General features: G+C 42.9%; 1 protein-coding gene across 4 annotated transcripts in view; it reads left to right on the top strand.

The window, feature by feature from the left end:
* The window catches only part of fgd4a (FYVE, RhoGEF and PH domain containing 4a), a 43,173-nt gene that overhangs the window by 9,977 nt on the left and 16,690 nt on the right, over positions 1-16,506 (top strand). For 3 of the 4 annotated variants that reach the window (XM_026364884.1, XM_026364886.1, XM_026364883.1), the window contains exon 2: positions 14,643-14,726. In XM_026364884.1, the coding sequence (XP_026220669.1) occupies positions 14,643-14,726 (84 nt within the window). Of the gene's footprint in view, positions 1-10,131; positions 10,315-14,642; positions 14,727-16,506 lie in introns of those variants that run through there. The other variant, XM_026364885.1, reaches the window with a different exon arrangement.

The following is a 16,506-nucleotide window of genomic DNA, read 5'->3' as shown; positions in this document are numbered from 1 at the left end:
ACCAGCTGCAGCAGCAACGAGGTGGAAAAAAGTGTGAGGTGGGCAGTGTGTGTGTGTCTGTGATGAGTGGGAGGAAGGTAGTGAGGCATGAGGGGAAAAATATATGCACATATATTTTGTGGTTACATTCTTGGTAGTAGGGTTAAAAAAAGATAAAAGAGTTGTGATGTTCTCAATTGAGACTAATAGTGATTTATAATATAGTAGCACAGTGTGACACAATAGGATGAAGCCATTTAAAAGGAACATGTCTGGTAATTATGCTTAGATTTAGAGTTAGGGAATGGGAAACATTAAATAATGTTAATATGTTTTCCTGCAAGCCTAATCTGTCCGCCATCCCTGTGAAACCTAAAGGGTTTCAGAAATTCAATATGGATCACAATGAGAGGTTTAATAGGCTCAATCCATGTCTAGGAATTACCCACTGCCCAAAACACTTTTAATTAAATGGAAGGAATTGTCTGAAGATAGCAGATTTTATGCAAATTGCCAAGTCTCCTCACATCTTGGCAGAGAATGTGAGACTTGGCGAATGCGAGGCGGAGAAATCCCAACAATGACATGATTCTGAGATGAATTGTTAATTGGATTTAATAAATATGAGTCTAAATTATGGACCAAATGCATGATTTAAATATTCATTTAGCAGCTCTGTTTTCCAGTTATTGAGTTCTGTTCGTCATAGCCATAGAGTGTCACTGTCTTTGTGTTTTAAACATGTGCGTTTCCTTACTTTGCATGTGTGTGGAGAGATTCAGGGAGGATTCTCTAAGCTAACATTCACAGTGTGCGACAACAGACTGATCTGTGGCTGTGTGGATAAAGTGTTTGATTGCATTTCTGATGCAATGTGATGTGTATTTGTGAGTTAGTCTGTCTTTGTATTAATTTGTCTACCTCCTGGTGTGTGCGTGTGTGTGTGTGTGTGTGTGTGTGTGTGTGTGTGTGTGTGTGTGTGTGTGTGTGTGTGTGTGTGTGTGTGTGTGTGTGCGTGTGCATTCTGTGCATGAACCCAGTGTAAATAAAATCCATGGATTTGTGAGCCGACTTCATGCACGGTGGAAATACCTGAATATATACCTCATATGACAAAATGCAAATTGTAAAGCGAATACATAATATTTGTTATGGTGAATACGTACAACAGGCACATTAATCACTGGTGGAAAAGTAATATTTTAGTTGTCATGAGAACAATAGGACATTTTGCTGATAATAATCAATTGTGTTGGCTATAAGGTCTGTTTTTCTAACAAAACATCCGAATGGTCACCGCACCCAAGACTAATTTCCTGTTAAATATGACTGTGAAACATTCATTTTAAGAGGATAGATGCGTTTTTCTTCCTAAATAACCAAAATTATTTCTTACTCATGTTTTGTCACATTTACTCTCAAATATCGCAGCAGACTCACTGACGTTATTTGGATTCTGCAAGTTTGTAACTGAATTAGCACCAATTAGGCAAAACGCTGACGTAGGCGGCACATTAGGAAACGCTGTTACACTGTTACAGAGAGTTTCTTTAAATATGCTCTTTTATAACTGTTGGTTAGGACACTAGCTGCACTGCTTAATTATGTCCTGAGTTAATGTTTCTATCCTTAGATGCAAACACATTTACCATATTATACTATGTTTAGATTTATGTAACATTGACTTGAACTGTTCAACTAATATTCTAAATAGAGCTACGCACTGACTGCGGTGGACAGAGGTCAACATGGGTACTCTGACCGATCTGCAGCTACACAGCCACATGTTCTGTGTGTTCTGAAACCTGTTGAGCTTTACACTTTTCCCCTGTCCACCCCCAAAATTAATAAAACCACCAGGTGGATTTAATGTTATGGCTCATAGGTGTAGAATTAGCATAGTTACATGCAAGTAAACAGCCATGCAATCACGTCCTGCTGTTGAAATAGCTGCTGATGTTTCTATTCTGCTTTTTTTGAACAGTGTTTACACATCACATTACACATCATCAACAAAACAGTATTCAATGACACACAAGCCTATTTGGCTCATAAGGTTTATCAAACCTAAACACTCATTAACAGACATTGGGCAGCAACTCGTTACACAAACACTCAGTAACTCCAGCTGTGACAGTAATATGATTTGTATCGACAGTATAGTGTTGAAGACATTTGGTGCAGGAAGGTGGTTGGGCTCTACCAAAAGAGAAGAAATCCTAACTTAAAACTGCTCTTTGCTCGCCTGACTGCTCATTAGTGGCAGATTATTAACTGTTGCTATTTTGTACGTCCTAAAAATTGAGCTAGGAGCATGGACCCTCATGCGTTTTTGTGTGTGTAAATGACATGTCTTTGCGTGGCTGCAGTTGCTCTGCAGTAAATGGCCAGGCAGAAACAGAGCACACACCTAGTTATTTCTGTAACACCCTGATTTCCTGTCTGTTGTTTTCACACAGATGTATGGTACACAGAGCAGGCTGCACAGCAGTGAGGCCTGGATGTAGTTATCGCTCTGTCTACCTTGTGGTCACTAATTATACTGATGTGTAATGAGGCGTGCACAGACTGGGTGTTTTAAGCTATGTGTGAGACTACTAGTGTAGGCTGTGAACATGTCAGCTGCATGGATTTCACTAATTGGCCTTGGTGTCCAGTACTGCCTGTAAAGGGTTAACAGTAAAGGGCATGCAAAATCATTATTCAGATAATCCCAGATCCCAAGCCGAATTTCCAGCTGTGGTAAAACATTTAGAAATTGGGGTGTTAGAAGAGTCGATTTTTAAAAAAAACTAAGGATTAACAGGAGGTTAGATTAAAAGGTGATTAGAAAAGAGAGAGAGTGAAGCTCCTTGACGTAAATAATGCAGACATGTGTCTTAATAAAGTGGTGGAACGCTTCTCTGTGCCACTGTAACACTTGTAGGTTGCTTTTACTGTGTGAGAGCCACCGAACGCTCTTTCTCATCACATCAAGTGCTTTGTCATCAAGCAAAAAAAAAAAAAAATAAAAAAAATATTAGTTCATGAAATGGGGCATTTGAGAAGTTTACACAAGAGTTGTACATTCTCAACTTGATCCTGAGTTGGTCAGACTTGACACTTGGATTGGACTTGAGTGCTGCAACACTTTCCATAATTATCATATTTTAAAAAGAGGAAGTGACTTGAAACTGAACGAAATTTCTTTGATCTTCAGCAATTCCTAGATTTTGCCACTAGGACCATAGATTGTCTGACTTGTATGGGTGATAAAGGTTATCGTCTGTATCTGTTTCAAACATATCCTTTTTTCTTTTACTTCTGGTTCCATGTAAATATTTCTCCATGTTTTCCCTCTTGGGAGTGTGCAGCCTCTGATTTGGTCGGTTGTCATGGGAAATGAGTGGGTGGATTTCATTTCCACTGCCTCCAACCTGTGTTGTGCTGCTCAGTGTGAACCCTGGAAGAAGCCACTGAGAGACACTGAAGATGACGAATGATAGCTGAGGTTGTGTGGACCTCTGCTTCTATGCTCAGACGGACAGATCAATTCTTCATCATCTATCTCTCCAGATGTCTTGCCTTTTTTATGCGTGCCCCCCCCCCCCCCCTCCCCTGGTGGGGGTTGTTTTGTGTCACAGTCAGCATCCATACATGCTATAGCCACCAGCAGCAGCAGGGACAGCAGAGTGTGGCCATTGGCTTCTTCCCCTCTCGCTGGCCCTCCCCTCATGCAACACAATAGGACTGATTGTCCGTGCGACACACTCGCACACAGAGTGGGCTGTACTCTGGGGTCGCACCCCCCACCATATGCCCCATCTCCGCTGGAATGTGATTATCTTCAGTCGCTGTAGAGAGAAAGACGCAGCAACGAAGAAAGGGTAAAAGAGAGAGAGAGAGAGAGAGGGGTGTGAAGACGGGAGGTTGAGCGAAAGGGCGAGTCAGTCTGTCACTGACTGTCCAAGTGTGTGTTAGTGAGAGAGAGAGAGAGAGAGAGAGAGAGAGGGGGAAGGAAAGGATGCAACCAATGCAGCGAGGCAGCAGTTTAACACACGCCTGAAACTGCCAGCGCGAGCGACAGAGCGCAGAGAGAGAGAGAGAGAGAGAGAGGAGAGGAGAGGAGGGAGAGGTCTCTTCACTTCAGTCTAACAGTGTGGATTTTAATTTCTTCACTGGACTCCACTTCAGGTTGGTGCTTCTTCTCTTTCTAGACTGCCGTAGCGTTCGGCCCAGCCACACCGTGTCCGCACAGTGCACGATGCAGCTGTAGGGCGTTGGGTTAGCAGACCTGAAAGACAAAATGCGGGTGACCACAGAGACACCGAAGCGCTATTCCACTGACACACAGAGAAACACGTCGCCTGCTGAGGGTGATGGTTAACAAAGGAAGGAGTGCACATCACATAAGCCAAACCCTAGATCTCACCACAGGATGCACCTCTGACGGGTGTTGTATTAAAGTGCGGCAGCCGTGGTTCTGCATGTGTGTGTGCGTGTATGTGAGCCCTGTGGGTGCTCTAAGCAGTGGGAGCTGTATCGGCTGGAGGAGACTATTAATTTTCCTTAAGGCGTTGTTGACTGAGCCTCTCAGCGGCAGGCTGTCTCAAGATATGCACTACAGATCTGCAACTCACACACACACACACACACACACACACACATACATGCTTGCAAAAGTAGACGCTACTGCTGTGGATTTCAGTTAACTCTGTTTGCAATGATTGGCGTAATCGGCCTCAGCTGTCCACAGTGAACTGTGGGAAAATATGCAAGTCTGTGTGTGTATAAGAGGGTGCCCGTGTGTGTGTGTGTGTGTGTGTGTGTGAGTGTAAATCACAGACTGTTTGTATTTGCCTCTCACAGACGAAACTCTGATTCGAAGTCACCTTGTCATTACAGCTGTAATCTAATCTCTTAATGACACATAGGAGGCAGATGCTGCACTCCATCCTTATTCCTCACATCAGAGCAGCAGCTTAGTAAATATTTCATAAAACCATAAATAGTTAAAATAACGGCTTTGTCTTATCAAAACACATACATGAGAAAATACGCCTCCTGCTTTTCATCTCTTAACTCCATGTCACCGTGTCACCCCCCCCTGCTGTGTTCACTAACTGTTAGTTATTTTAGCTTTCACTGCACTATTAACTTTATCTGCAGCAGCATATTTTCTGTGGAGCCTGCCTTTCACTCGCTGAGGCCCAGTTTCCCATACATGCAGGCATCAAGCAAGTCCCTGTAGCAAATCCCCAGCTTGGAATCCAAGGAAGGCGTTGAGAGCCGTCTTCTTCTTCTTGTTGTTGTTCACAAGTGGAGAGGCTTCTGTGGGTCAAATAGAAATGAGTCAGGGGGATTTTTCGAGGAGACGTGTGGCTTCTGCAATAAAGATTTTCCATGGTATGCAGAAGATCAGGGCTCGACCAACCTTAATGAATCGAGTGCCAATGTGTGAGCCGGTAAGCTTGGATCACAGGTCTCACAGTAGCACGCTCTGGAGGACATGAAGGCTAAGTGGGCAAAGGCACATGTAAACTCTCCCTTAGTCTTCGCCTTGTGCCGTCTAATGAAATCAAAATGTGACAAATACCTGAGAAACAACAGCTACATTTGAGCTTGCAGGTCATAAAGGCAGGATCATCCATGATGTGACCCGACTGGCACTTCAAGGGGAGAGCAGGTAGTTTCTAAAGGGAAGCTAAAAGGAGGAAGGAGCGCTAAGAGCTTTATCATAGTGAATATTAACTTCCATACAACGACAGAACAGAACAAAATGGGATTCAAAGAAACCTTGGGGTGGCATGGTTGGAATAATTCTCCCCTGTTGGTCAGTATCTGTGATTTGCTCTGTCAGCAGGTGCGGCTTCGTCATTACAGCATGTATCTCACCTTGCCTGCCTTCTTCCTCTCTCTCCTTCATTTCTCGTCTTGCCTGATTATAGGTTCTTATTCTGTAAGTGCCCAAAGTAAAAGTGCTGCCTCATTGCCGTGCACAGGCATCGCTGCTACGAGTTGTGGCGGCCGATCATCTTGTCATTTTGTCTTCTGTGTGCGCAGTGGCTTGTCTTTCAGCGGAGCCTCCCATGACACACACCAGAAATGCTGATCCAGTTTGACACTCTACTCCAGCAGGATGTGTCAGATTAAGGGCTATGTACGTGGTGAGTGCAGATGCAAACTCACACAGTAGATCAGGTGACTTGAGTTCACGTGCACTGTGGAGCGTGCAGATCCATTTTGAGAGATGGCTTTTGACAAACATGGTGTCGAAAAATGAGGAAGAGGAGAAAACAACTTCAATTCAAGCTTGTTCGGTTAAAGAGGAAGTTTGCGTCATGCTCTCTCTCTCTCTCTCTCTCTCTCTCTCTCGTTCTGCTTCATTAATGCCCCAGCCTTGGCTCCAGACTCGTTTACAGACTGGCTTTCAGGATCGCAGGGTTTTCTGTGCATTCCAGCTCTGCAGTCCCTCAACTCAGAAGGGCTCATTCATGCTGAGCACAATGGTCCTGATTGAGGGCCAAGTCTTGACCCATTCTGTTTGATTGGCGTTACAGTCAGCATCTATTTACTTCATCCATAATGCGGTGGATCAAATCTGTTAATTAATGAGTCTCCGTTGGTTACTGTTTCCAAGACAGATCAAAAGAAGGAATACATCAGGAGTATTTTAATTGAAACTATAATCTTCTGGGTTTATCTGATCTTTTGCTGAGCACTGAGGCTATGTTGCTTTCCGTTCTTGTACAAAGCATCGAATGGTATGAAACATGCTCTATATCAGTACAAACAAGGATGTTGTGATGAAAAGAAAGGCTAAGCGCTATTTCAGAAAAGGTCAGGATCTTGACAAATGAAGTAACACTGTTCTTGTTTTGCAGGATAGAGCTAGTTAGTTAGTTCATTCTGTTATAACCCTATTGGGATATCTAGGTTACTTTGACAAGGAGACATTATTGCACTATATTATATGTTATATTGGTCTGTAGTTTAATTATTTAAGTCATTACCTATGTGATTGGAGTTGATTGCTTTTGCACATCCCCAAATCTAATAAAGATGAATTTAGAGTTGCTGCCCTATAAGATAGCAGCAGCGTCCTCATTTCTGTGTGCAAGGTATCAGATACTCTTTTGCCTTTGAATGTAATGTTATGCTTCTTTATGGTAAGCTTATTAACATTACATGATAGCATTTCCAGCGTATGCTTTATAAATTTATTGCACTTTTGCTCTTGTATTTCCTGGTTTTCAAAAGGCGCCATCCTCCAAATGTAGTATTGCTCTCATTGCCTCTTTAACATGTGCAGAGATCCAGAGTTTAACTAGGTTAGGTCAAAGTTTCAATCAAAGTTCTGACTGTATCTGACTGTATTTTGACGACAAACAATGCAACGATCTTGCCACGATCATCCCCGCAAAGAATTCACTCATTGCATAACAGTAAATCAGCTTCTGTTATGTATGCAATATATTCGTCCAACGTGACCTTTCAGAAATGCTGTGCGCCGTCACTCCTTCTGTGCACAAGGCATCTGTTGTGGTCGTTTGCCTCTTAACATTGTGCATTAGGCAATTTGAAAGTGCACTGCTGTTCTTTTAGCATTACACAGGACATGTAGGCAGCAGCATGAGATGAGCAATAAAAACTTATTCATCAGCAACAGTGTGTGTGAGAATTTCTCATGTGGCTATTTTTAAAGATGGAGCTATATTTTGATCCTCAGGAAGTCATCTACTTTTGCCCGAGCTGATGGAAATTTGTTATTTGTGGCAACACTGGACTGCCCTGGCATAGGATGGAAACGGCAAGATTGTAGGAAAGAAATACCCTCGGGGCATGTGGCTCTGCAGGGTTCAACCTCACTGAATTAACACAAATATGAGATTGCAGCTGGTTTTCTGGGATTTATTACTTTTTATAGACACATGCTGATTGGTTTTCCTTCTACACACAAACAGAGTAACGGTCTTTTATACTGGATATAGGTCACTCACCACATATCTTCACTTAATCTGTCAGACATTTCAAATCCATTTGATTCAGTCTTATCATAAAAGGGCAGACAGTGAATAAGCACTGTTGTTCACTTGGGAGCGCACCAGCTCTGCAGGGGCCCAGTGAGACGCGGGGATTGGACGAACAGTATTGGTATCGGTATTGATTGACACGTTAGGGAGTTGGTGCCCGGCAGCTGTGATCTGTTTTCCAAGGTAAAATGGCAGGTCACACACGGGGTTGGAGGAGGAGATTGAGAGAGCAGAAGGACAAAGAAGGTAAACATAAAGAAAGGGACAACTGGCCGGCAGAGGAAAGAAAAGAGGTATGGTCGGGGGGATGGGGTCGGGTGAGCGATAGAGGAAGAGAGAATGACTGTTCGATGTTATCTCATACTCACTCCAAAAATCGATCGCTTTCGCAGTGCCCAGCGTTTAGGGTCTGCTATCTCTACACTGCTGTTTGGATCTGAACTGTGAGAGTCTGATCGCTCACTTTCTCTGAGTTTTTATCAAATCCACTCAAGGTTTAATGTCTAATTAGATCAGTTATGGAACCAAATACTGCGTCTGGTGTTTGAAATCCAGTGCACATTTAAGAATGTAACTTTCCCTCCTATTTGCCTATTAAGTATGAACAGGAAGTGGTTCAGGCTCAAAGCACAGCAAGTTGCCAACTCGACCTGCCCTCATTAGATATGGGCCAGAGAGCATGTTCATATCATGCTAAAAGCTTGTCTTCACATGCTGTGGCTGCGGAGAGGCTGCGCTGGGAACCAGTGAGGGTATAGGTGACATCTGTGCATGATGTATGAGTTCTATGGGGCTCATGTTTAAGTTAGTGGGACGTGGAAAATGAAATGAATGTGGAAAAGAAGATGAGGAGGACTTGTATTTTACAAGAACTAATCTAAAAAGCTGCACTAATCAATGTTTTACATTAACAGCGGCTTAAATGACTGTGTGCAGTGTAGCGCACAATGTGCTGATGAACCCACAGAGAATGATCACCCACAATTTCAAGAGCTTTTTAGCACCTTGTTGCTCATTCATTTGCTTTTACAGGACACACTCTGCAGTTTTGGATCACGTGTTTCTAGCTAAAGCAGACGATTGACATGTCCACTGTCTAGCAACCAAACGGCAGACAGACCATGTTGGCAACAAGCTGGTGAACACAGTGCAGCGTCTGCTGCGAGGCCTGCTGCTGATTGACTTTTTCTCCATAGACAAAATGATCACAGAATTGTTAGACGGAGAGGGAACTACTATGTTTACTCTATGAGCCTGAGTCGGGGGTCTCATCTGGCTGTCCCGACCACATAAAGGCTTTACAAGGTCTTTTAATTTTCACTCTATTATGTTTGTGACAGAAAACCATAACTCTTTGGTAATTGTCCATTATGTAAGGACGGGGGGGAAGAAGGGAGACAGACGCATCTGGTCTCATTCAGTAGCCCAATCCCTTCTCTTTTAAGCACGCTCACCCACATAGACACAGACATTATCTCCAGCGTGAACCGCACTATGATTAAAGGGGTGTGACTTGGCATATTAATACATTCTCCCCTTTTCCATTATTTATGAGTTGAATTTGAATGGTAGTTCAGTCCAGGGCAGTCATACAAATGAAGATGAGGTTACTTTGCATTCTTGTGTTCTTATGGGCAGAAATAGCTGCTTTTTATATATTAATGTCATCCATTTCTCATGATTATAGGATGACGAGTGCAGATCCCCCTCTGTGATTTATGTTTTTTAATTTCAGAATGTCTGTATGTAATATTCATTTGCTGCTGCAATATTTCAGAATTTAGATCAGGTTAAAATTGAGCTTCGGGGCCTTTTGTGTAACACAGTGAGAAAATACATTCAGGCACAAAAAAGTATAACATGGTTCATCATAGTAGGAAATGTGATTAGTAATTAGCTGTTATATTATTTAGCAAAATGATGTAGTTTACATACTGGATCATTTTCACAGGATTTCACCTTCTACTTTCTCTTCTCATGCTTTACGGTGACTTAGTCCTCAAAACACTCTCATGGAAATAGACAGGTAGAAATACATCTTGAAGGACGACTTCTCCCTCCTCCCCTTCCTGCGATTCGCTCCTTCACCTGGTGACTCTGTTCTCCAGGGAACCGGTTTGTACAGTGACGGGGCAGGTGCTTCGACTGTTTTGATTTGGCAAATACAGACTCGGACCAGATAACAAGGAAACTTTTGGCAGCAGTTGTAATTTCCTTATAGATTCTGATAAAACTGAAGTGAGCGAAGTTTTTGAGATGAATAGGAATAATTTTCTTGACAGGGCGGGGAAAACCCAGCTGTACTGGAGAGGACTGCTCCCAGGTATTGTAGACATGTGATTTTTTGTTTGTTTCTTGTCAAACAGCCAGGTCGCTTAAGAGCTCATCAAGAATACAGCGTTGTGTAGAGACTTTAGATGTGAGCACTGATCGGTGAACCGCCAAGTAAAAATGACTGGAGGAAGTGTTGGTTTTAACACAGAAACCCACAAACACAGGTGCTGCTAGACCTGTGTATCCATCGGTGTCGTGTTGGTGCAGTCATGGTAAAAACATTCAAAACATGCAGCCTGTGTGTGGATGGGAAGCTGTCTACATGGCTGACATGACTGAGTTTAACTGAGGCCATATGGTTTTAAAGGTACTGGCCATATGAAATGAGATGAGAAGTAAGAAGAAGAAGTAACTACGACTACTTGAATTTCATGTACATATGATAAATGTCCATATGCAAACTGCCCATTTATAGTGCTATTAGGTAGTTGACAGTTCCCCCCGTGTCTTTACTAAGCTTTCAGACAACTGACTGCGTTTTTATCCCGACTGTGCCTCTGAGCTCTGCCTTTTTTTTTTCATCAGGATCCCCATTAGACTAAGCATTGTATGTTCTAAAGGGGGTTCACCACATACCGCAGCTGTGCATACATTTATACATTTACACATACACACTAGAGAAATTTAACACTACATAGAAACACAATTCATCAGTTCATACAGAAGAGAAACTAAACCATTAACCATTAATAGAAATTGAAGCCAAATACTGCAAAGAAAAAACTCCTAACAAACATAAAACATAATCTTACTTTTTTTGATTTGTCAGGTCATTTATATAATTTCACAAACCGACTTTATCTGTCCTGTGTTGACATCAATCCCACACACCGAGCTATAGCTCCATAAGCCACAGACTAACCCTAACTCTGTAATATTTGTGTTTATTAGTGATGTTGAACAGATTGAGAAAATACCTGTCCCCTATCAAATAATATCTTTCATGATGTTTAGAACTGGTGGTTCTCTGTCTGACCTTTGACCGGCCCAAGCTGCCGTTCATATAATAAGAATATGTTCAGTCTGTGCAACGTGCTGCTTTATTTTGACCATCCTGAATGACTGCTTTATATTGTCCCCTTTTCCTCTCTGCCCTCAGCTACCTGTCAGACACACACACACACTCAGCTTTTTTCACTCACCCGATTAGGCTCTGCCACACACACACACACACACACACACACACACACACACACTCGCCATGTTCCTCCTTCCTGCAGTTTCCTTTATTCCGTTTCCCCTCTCTTAGACCCACCTACTCTCACCTGGAGCTCATTTTGTTCAGATCAGTCCCTGCACTATTTAAGCTGCCCTCATCTCTCTTTCCTTGCCGGACTGTTTTGTCAACACACACACACACACACACACACACACACACACACACACACACACACACACACACACACACACCACACACTCATGCACTCTTTCTCTAACTGTGAATTGTCTTTTGCCACCCTCCTTGATCGTTCTTCATTTTACTATGAACTGTCTTTCATAACGTGCTTCTGAAAGCAGACAGTGAAGGTGGTTTATACTTACCTTCGAACGACACACACTCATATTCTGTTTCTAGCCACTCAATTAGTTCAGTATTTCTTAGTGTTTAGGCTTATTATTTTTAATCCTGTATGCTCGGCTCTGAAGACTGTACGCTGATGTGCACTGTTACCAGAAATCCCAAATCCCTGCTGTTTCTTGCTGACATACCATCAAGCTCCGTTCGCCTCTCTACTCACCTTTGGCTGCTTTTTTGCTGTGAATCCTGCAGATGGACATAAATGTCTTATTACCACTAAAATGACTTTCACCAGCACAGTTTGTGTTTACTGGAACTTACAGACATGAGGCATCTTGGTTCTCAGTTCTGCAATTTCTCCCAGTATCATTTTCCATCACTTACTGTGGATTGCATTTTTTTTTTTGTTTTTTTTTTTAGATTTTTTTTTGTTTTTTTTAACATTGAGTTTCAGTATTCAGACCTCATTATGACCTATGCCTTGCATCACTTCCCAAAATCTTGTCTGACCAGTAATCACTCTATGTGGATATGTGCATGTGATTTCTTGGAGTTTCTCTGTCAGCTGTGGCAAAAAGCCTGTATTATTCTGTTAAAGAAAAAAAAACACAAACACAGATGGAGAAGTTTAGGGTCAGGCCAGTAGCTGAACCAGTAGATTAGCCCTTAACGTCAGAAACTGAAACTCTCACCTCTGGCCTCGGTTTTCCTCGTGGATGATGTTTCCACCCTGTAATAGTTAAATTGTTGTCATGACGAGGTCTGACAGTCATCACTGAACCTAATCGCTCGACCCTTATGATGTCACAGATTTCCTGGCACGTTGCATTTTCTTTTCTTTTTGAGCGTGTCAGTCTGTTATAAGTGCTGACACAGTAAGACCACCACCACATGGTCACATGACTACAAGTCTACTGGGGGCGGCTGTATGTCAGTAAGTAGGCTGTCTCTACGTAGTGCTTTTCATAAGCTGCTTATATTTGTTGAACTTATGTGCTCAAAAGTAGGTATGTGTGTGTGTGTGTGTGTGTGTGGGTGTGTGTGTGTGTGTGTGTGTGTGTGTGTGTGTGTGTGTGTGTGTGTGTGTGTGTGTGTGTGTGTGTGTGTGTGTGTGTGTGTGAGAACAGCAGGCAAGCCTGTAATGAAGAGTCCAGATGGTGGGTGGAGAAAGCCCTTCTTTAATCCCTGAGCCAGGATATTTTACCTTCCCTCCCCCAGTTCACACACATGTATCAAACAAGCACACCAGTCACCAGCACCTCTTCTCATCTGTTTGCACAGCCCCATGCTGAGTTTGTCCACTTTTCCATTATGCGTCATTGTCCACTCTACATCATGTCGTTATCAGTTAAGCGCTGCTGATGTGTGTTTTCTTTTTTTTTTTTCTTTCTGATAGTGAGCAAAATGTGTTATGGTACAACATATGTTTCAATGCTGTCATGCATGCTGTGCTTTAGAAAGAGTTATAGTACAACTCATGCAGCACACAACGGGAGGTTGTCTGTGCCAGATGCATTCTTACTTTGGGAAATGGTGGGATTTTGGCGAGGAGTGGTCCCTAAGGACACGACATGGCCCAAAAATTACACAGCAGAAATCAGTTTGTTTTGTTTACAGCACACCACGAGCGACGTGACTGTACTGGGCTCTCTGAAGGGGAACACCCCCTTGCTTGCTGTGAATTCTCCGGACAAACACCTGCAGTATTCACACGTGGGTTCAGTCGGACATTACTCAGGGTTTGTCCTAGGGAAGTGAATGGATCATGCCAGCGCGATGCCTGGGCCAACTGACTCATGACACTCATGCTATTTCAAACGCCTCCTTCAGGTGATGTCTAGAGAAGTTCAGGTTTCCAGTTCATGGGAACAGCTGTTGATGAAAATGACAGCTAAAGTTAACTTTACAGTTAACGTAATTCACATAAAAAATATAAGAAATATAAGAAAAAAACAAACTATGACACCTTAATGTAGAATAACGTGGCCAAGATGCCATAACAAGCTATAACAGCAGAATAAAAAAGATAATTCAGTATCTTTCTCACTGTAGCTGCTGTCATTGTCAACATTGTCAACACATCGTTGAATAGAGGGGGAACACACAGCGTAGTCATCTCCACTTTAATTTGCACCGCTGTGCGTCTGTTAGATTGTGCTGTCACTTGAACATGGCAGCAACTGCATTGATGCTTCATATTGGATCAAACAGTCAGCGCACGGGTTTGTGTGTGTGTGTGTGTGTGTGTGCGTGTGCACCTCTTTTTAATTGTGCCTGAGTTATGGAGGCTTCCTGATACTTACGTGAGCTCATCATTGTTTTTTACGACAGTTGCTATTTTCTCTTTAATCTTTTATGTGCATATTAAATGTCTGTGTTGAAAGACCGTTAGCTCTCCCCACAGACGACGGCCTACATATCACAGACAGACTAATTAGGGTTTCTGTCTCCAAGGGGCGGTATATTCCTTCTTATTCTCAAAACAAACCCAAGTGAAATCCTGATCCTGATAAATGCCGCTACTTCAAACTCATGCATGCCCAGCATGGTGCCTCAGCTGCTGACGCCATGTTTCCTCCTGCTTCATATTCCTCCATACTCATTATCACCTCATCTGCATGTACAACCAAGTCAGCGCTCCTCCTAAACAATACATGTGGTTGCTTAAAACTGCTTAAAGCTCCTGCCGCAGATACAGGTCAAGCATTAAAATATCCTCCAGCTCTCTAGTTTGCTCGTGTTCTAATACAAGTGTGTGAGTTCCTTTTTATAGTGAACCTTGTGTTTTGGTTTTGCAGACAGAAAAGACAAAGCTGTGTGCTTCCAGTCTAAGAACGCCGACGAGGAGGCCTGCGTGGCGGTGAAAATCGAACACTCCCGAGGTAGGAAGCTTCATTTTTCTTGTTTTCATAGCTCCACATCAAACATCGGCTTCAATTAACAGGCGAGGTTCTTTTTGCAGATCACTCGTGCTGTTTGGATACGTGAAGGTTGTTCATGTCCTGTGGTTTCCTGTGTGTCTTTATTGGTGCTGCCATTGATGCAGCCAGTCCATTATTATTCGCCTTCATCACTGACGTCTTGCGAAGTGTGGGAGGTGGCGCTGCCACAGGCCCTGTTAAGACGCGCAGCTTTGTAGCTGCAGTCGCCACCTCTGATTCGCAGCGGGCTGAGAGAGCGGAGCGCAATTTGCATTTGCAAGTCAATATCGCAATGAGAGCGGAGCCCTTCAATCCTTTCTAAAGTTGGCTCAAATCTGGCGAGATCTTCGGCGTCTTTCGAGAAAGTCTGGCCGCAGTGAAGTGAATTTTAAGACGATGATGATATGCAGCGCGAACGTGAGGGGTGATGCTGTAAACTGCAGCGCGAACACTTCTCCCTTCAGCTCACAGCCATGCTGGGGTGTGAAGAAAGCTGCTAGTCTCGGTGTTATTTTTATATCAAACGTGTGTGTGTGTGTGTGTGTGTGTGTGTGTGTGTACTAAGTGTCTTGGTGATAAATGGGTACTCTCCTCCAGCCCCCAGTGTCATCTTATTTTTCACTTGTCCTCATTTTCTCTCCTCTTTCTTTCTTTCTACTGTTTTATGCTCCTGTAAATCCTTCTTTTCACCATTACTCAGTCTCTGCCTCTCATTTTTGCATCTCACACCCCCTCCTCTTTTTCATCACACCCTCTTTGTGACAGTTGTGTCCCCTTGTGTCCCCTAATTTCTTTTTTTTTTAGCAGGCTGGGGTTCTAATCTCACCCTGTCTCTTGGATTAGGGGATGAGGCAGGGTTAATCTGAAGAAAGTCTGGGTAGTTGAGCAGAAACAGCTAATCCCACATGCCAAGCACTAATGGTTGTCTGTCATACATGCCTTTATTTTTATCATCTTCATAGTTATTTACACTGACTTCCCCTAACCTCACATAACCTTAAACATAATTCTAATCTTGAACCAAGTCGTCACTTGGTCCACTCCACTAAAATGTAGTGATTTGCTCATGTGGTTCCCACAACGTAAGCAGTATTTGGTTTCCATGATGAGTGTAAAACATGGCACACACTCACACACACACACACACTCTCTGTGCCAACATGATGGACACAGTGAACACTCTGTGTGCGACGGTAAAGCCAGACATGTATTCTACACACTCTCTAAACTCATTTACTGTTATACGGCACCAGAGTTTCTTAATGTCTGTGCTGCTTGTTTATCACTCTACCGCCACACTATGTAAGAAAAGGTGGAAAGCAGCCATTAACGTGACTTTATCTTGATATCTACTCAAGTATTTTCCCTATTTTATTAGATGAATGATAAGATGAAAAGAACTATTGTGACAGCACAACAGAGGAATCAGGAGAAAAGATTCCTCTTGTGTCTCAAATCGCCCTGATAACAGTCATCGCTGCAGCTTAATGGTGAAATTTAACATGTGCTCTTTCAGTACAGAGCATGTTGTTTAGCTCAGCGCTCAGCACCAAAATGAGGAACGTATCTGAGTGTAGTTCTGTGCGGCCCCTCAGAGGTCACATCGGCGGCAGCTCTTTATGACAACAACAAGGCCGCAGACTAATGTATGGTTGCACCACTGCAACGTGAGGGTGAGAGTGTACTTTTTGTCACTGTTGCACAAGTTTTTCCACCGTGGTAACTTTCATCTGTAGTGTTC

This window comes from Anabas testudineus, chromosome 6, assembly GCF_900324465.2.
Source record: "Anabas testudineus chromosome 6, fAnaTes1.2, whole genome shotgun sequence".
Taxonomy (NCBI): domain Eukaryota; kingdom Metazoa; phylum Chordata; class Actinopteri; order Anabantiformes; family Anabantidae; genus Anabas; species Anabas testudineus.
This window is presented reverse-complemented; position numbering and strand designations above follow the sequence as displayed.